Here is a 4,278-nt window from a genome sequence, read left to right on the forward strand (position 1 = left end):
CCATGTAAGAGCCAAACTCCGCCCCAATGTAAGTTTCCCTTCAGTTTATTACATATTATTCTAATCAGAAAATCCTCAGAGCACAGAGAGTGGGTGTGGTGTCAGATAGAGCTGATATATATATATATATATATATATATATATATATATATATATATATATATATATATATATATATATATATATAGACACACACACACACACACACACACACACACACACACCTGCCCCGTTGTTTCTCTGTGTGCGGATTTGCTCGGAACAGGTGATCTAACATGACTGTCTCTGGGTGGATTGTAGCCTTATTCCTTGTGACTCTTACAGGTAAAAATAAAAAAGTTTGTATGATTGTGATTTCTTATTGATTTAATGCGATTGTGATATCAAAAGGGCAATTCAAATAATCATTTGCTGTATTTGCAGAATTGCTGTATCTGCCTATTTATTCCAGCATATATATCGGCATGTTATTAGCTGGCATTGGCCAAAAGATTTGTTTTGCAGTGCTTTCTTACGCTAGTAGACATTTATTTACTAGTTTGACATATTTTCCTTGGAAGACAGTAGATGTTACAGTTGTCTGTTCACATAAAGGATACGTATGTACGTTTATGGACGTGTGTCTGCTCTCATGACATGTGGTTGGTTTACTGTTGCATGTCCTTTCTATTCAATGAATAACTCTGAGTAATACCGTCAGCTGCCAGCACAGGACCCTGCGGGCAACTGGGCACTGTACTGGTCTGTACTGGTCTGTACCGAGATCTATACTGGTCTATACTGGGCTGTACTGTGCTCTTTACTGGTCCAATTAATAGCCCTGTCTGGCTATCCCAGCATGAAACTAAATACTAAGTGTGATAGGTTATCTAGGTTATCCAGTTATGTCAGTAAAGCAAGTTTTATCCACTGAGTTAAAATACGTGCTGGTTGGTGAAACAGTGGTGATAGTGGTTTCAAAGATCTAAAGCCAACAGCAACACGGTTTTACTTAATCAGACACAAACAGGAGAAGTGCAGAGAAAAGCATTTCCTTTCTGTTGGTGGTTAGTTTATCTGGTAATTTTACAACAGTCCATCTACTCTGACTCATCAGGAGCTGTAAGTAGAAAACTCCCCTCAGTGCAGGCCATCTGAAACACTGTAGTGCAGTGTTCACTAAACCACTGTAGTGAAGTGTCAAAGTTCGCTGATATACTGTAGTGATGTGTTTAACATCACTGAAACACTAGCGAGGTGTTTGTTCACTGAAACACTGTAGCACTGTGTCTGTGTTCACTGTCTGTTGTGTGTTCCCTCTTCCTGCCACAGGAGTAGAGCAGGTGTTGCTGTCTGAGTGGGGGTCAGAGACTGAAAGGAACTGCTCGGCAGTGCCGCCGGTACAATCTTCTTCCTTCTGTCTCTGTGCTAGAACCACTGAGCCTAACCCAGCCTAGCAGTGTCCCAATGTAACCCAGCCCATCTGCTCCAGAGACCCCCTATTGAGTCTTTCTTACCCAGAAGGACGCATGGAACTGTGTAAAATAAGTAGTGTAAAACATTTGTATTACAGTGTAAAATAGTATATAATACTAATTAATACTAATATATTTCTGTCCTCAGAAGCATAGCAGAAGTTCACATCTGCTGGCATCCAGAATGATGATATGTTTTTGTGTTGTCTGGTGTTCCTGAAAAACTGTTCTCCATATCTGAACCACAACACTGATATTTAAAGTACCCGGGACGTTGTGGTACTGCCTTTGAGAGTGATACCATTGTCCCTGACCGCTCTTCCACAGGTCAAAATCTGTCTGTGGAACAATTACATGTCATTGCCTTACAGGTTCTAATATCCTTGGTACTATCATTGCACAACGTAAATAAATCGTGTCATAGTGTTTGCTGTGTTGCTACAATTAAGTGAAAGTGTGAGTTGCTTTATTTGTTTGCCTGAAACTCGCTGCATTCTTCATGATGTCCAAATAATGTCCTACGGTCAGATAAGTTGAGAGAATGTACACTGGGTTTACTGGCAGCCTTTCAGGGGTGTACCTGCACCTCCACTGTGTTCGTCTGCTCTGCAATGTTTCTTCCAGTTCCTGCCTCCTACAGCTGTTAACACAAGTCTGAGGCTACAAGAGCTAAGAGCAGACATGACAGCACACAATATCACTGCCTACATCATACCTGGAACAGATGCCCACATGGTACCTCCTCTCTCCTCCTCTCCTCCTCTCTCCTCTCCTCCTCTCCTCCTCTCTCCTCCTCTCTCCTCTCCTCTCCTCTCCTCCTCTCCCCCTCTCTCCTCTCCTCCTCTCCTCCTCTCTCCTCCTCTCCTCCTCTCCTCCTCTCCTCTCCTCCTCTCTCCTCTCCTCCTCTCCTCCTCTCCTCCTCTCCTCCTCTCCTCTCCTCCTCTCTCCTCTCCTCTCCTCCTCTCCTCCTCTCTCCTCTCCTCCTCTCCTCCTCTCTCCTCCTCTCCTCCTCTCTCCTCTCCTCCTCTCCTCCTCTCTCCTCCTCTCCTCCTCTCTCCTCTCCTCCTCTCTCCTCTCCTCTCTCCTCCTCTCCTACTCTCTCCTCTACTCTCCTCCTCTCCTCTCCTCCTCTCCTCCTCTCCTCTCCTCTCCTCCTCTCCTCCTCTCTCCTCTCCTCTCCTCCTCTCCTCCTCTCTCCTCTCCTCTCCTCTCCTCTCCTCCTCTCCTCCTCTCCTCTCCTCTCCTCTCCTCCTCTCTCCTCTCTCCTCTCCTCTCCTCCTCTCTCCTCTCCTCCTCTCTCCTCTCCTCTCCTCCTCTCCTCCTCTCCTCCTCCTCTCCTCCTCTCTCCTCTCCTCACTTCATCTATCTATCCTCTCTTCTCCTCCTTGTTCCCATGAATGAACTGTTTGTTTGTTTATTTATTTATTTGTGTTGTTTTTTTCTGCCAGAGTGAGTACATTGCAGCGCGGGATGCTCGATTGGCCTGGATGTCTGGCTTCACAGGCTCCGCAGGTGTGTTTCTTTGTGGTGTGTGTGCTGTAAACTAAACCGTGGATGTAAACCGAGTCTTATTGCTTTGTAAAGGAGTTACTTTGAATGACAGAAAGTGCTTTCTGTCGATCTACAGGCACAGCGGTTGTGACCCAAGACAGAGCTGTCTTATGGACAGACAGCCGCTACTGGGTTCAGGCAGCACGCCAGATGGACTGTAACTGGGAAATGGAAAGAGATGGTTAGTGCAATTAAGAGTTAAGAATATTGATAATGATTAAGAATATTAATGAATATGAATAATATTAATGAATAACAATTTTCATTATTATTCACTATAACATGACAGGAAATATCAGTGTATGCTAATTTTCATGTAGTATGTACTGTAACTGTACTGGGACTGTACCGTAACTGTACCATAACTGTACTGTATCTGTACTGGGACTGTACTGTAACTGTACTGTATCTGTACTGGGACTGTACTGGGACACAGTCTCTATCTCCAGCATCACCAGTTGGCTTATTCGAGAGGTGAAGGAGGGAGACCAGGTGGGCCTGGACCCCTTCCTCTTTTCTGTAGGTACGTAACAGTCAAAGTGCACCAGATTCTTGCAAATGACAGTAGAAAAGGACCAGTGATGAACATGACCCAGTAACCAAGGGCAACACAACCTCAAACTCTAATACTGGTTCGCTCTTTGTCAATACAGACACATTTGCTGCCTACAGCGCCAGCCTGTCTCCAGCCAAACGGATCTTGAAATCGGTTCTTGATAACCTGGTGGACAAAATATGGACAGAACGCCCGCCTGTTCGAGCTGATAACCTCACACGGTTACCTGACAGCTTCATCGGTGTGTGTTCGCCTCCTGTCCCGGGTCCCTTATCACTCCGCTGATAAATACCTGCAAACAGAGAACAGATGCTGCCCACAGGCATGGTCATAAAGCTGCCATGCTGTGGATTATGAGTGTAATAACAATGGCATATGGCCTTGAGTCTGAGGACTTATTATAGTTGTCATATCCGCATCAGACTGGGGACTGTTTAATTCTGAATGGAAAGTAAAATAAAAGAGAAGCTGTAAAGGTTAAGTCAATCTGTGTGTGTGTGTGTGTGTGTGTGTGTGTGTGTGTGTGTGTGTGTGTGTGTGTGTGTGTGTTTGTGTTAAAAGAGAGAACCTGGCAGATGAAAGTGGAGCAGATTCGTGGTCAGATGCTTGAGAACATCTACCAGCCTTCTGCTCTCCTCCTCTCAGCTCTGGATGAAACAGCATGTAAGTGACTTGCAGTAATGTACCCCAGTGACCCCAGTGACCCCAGTGTGTGGG

At 45.0% G+C, this 4,278-nt stretch overlaps 1 protein-coding gene across 2 annotated transcripts in view; it reads left to right on the forward strand.

Annotated features, from left to right (window-relative positions):
- The first annotated feature begins 203 nt into the window (after nt 1-203).
- Nucleotides 204-4,278, forward strand: part of xpnpep2 (X-prolyl aminopeptidase (aminopeptidase P) 2, membrane-bound) — a 9,511-nt gene continuing 5,436 nt past the window's right edge. Inside the window, exons 1-8 of one of the 2 annotated variants that reach the window (XM_035531906.1) lie at nt 204-324; nt 1,312-1,379; nt 2,079-2,189; nt 2,903-2,966; nt 3,082-3,186; nt 3,442-3,528; nt 3,659-3,802; nt 4,123-4,224. In XM_035531906.1, coding sequence (XP_035387799.1) covers nt 276-324; nt 1,312-1,379; nt 2,079-2,189; nt 2,903-2,966; nt 3,082-3,186; nt 3,442-3,528; nt 3,659-3,802; nt 4,123-4,224 — 730 coding nt within the window. In that variant the 5' untranslated portion in view covers nt 204-275. The remainder of the gene's footprint in view (nt 325-1,311; nt 1,380-2,078; nt 2,190-2,902; nt 2,967-3,081; nt 3,187-3,441; nt 3,529-3,658; nt 3,803-4,122; nt 4,225-4,278) is intronic. The other variant, XM_027018545.2, reaches the window with a different exon arrangement.

This window comes from Electrophorus electricus, chromosome 12 (assembly GCF_013358815.1).
Source record: "Electrophorus electricus isolate fEleEle1 chromosome 12, fEleEle1.pri, whole genome shotgun sequence".
Classification (NCBI taxonomy): domain Eukaryota; kingdom Metazoa; phylum Chordata; class Actinopteri; order Gymnotiformes; family Gymnotidae; genus Electrophorus; species Electrophorus electricus.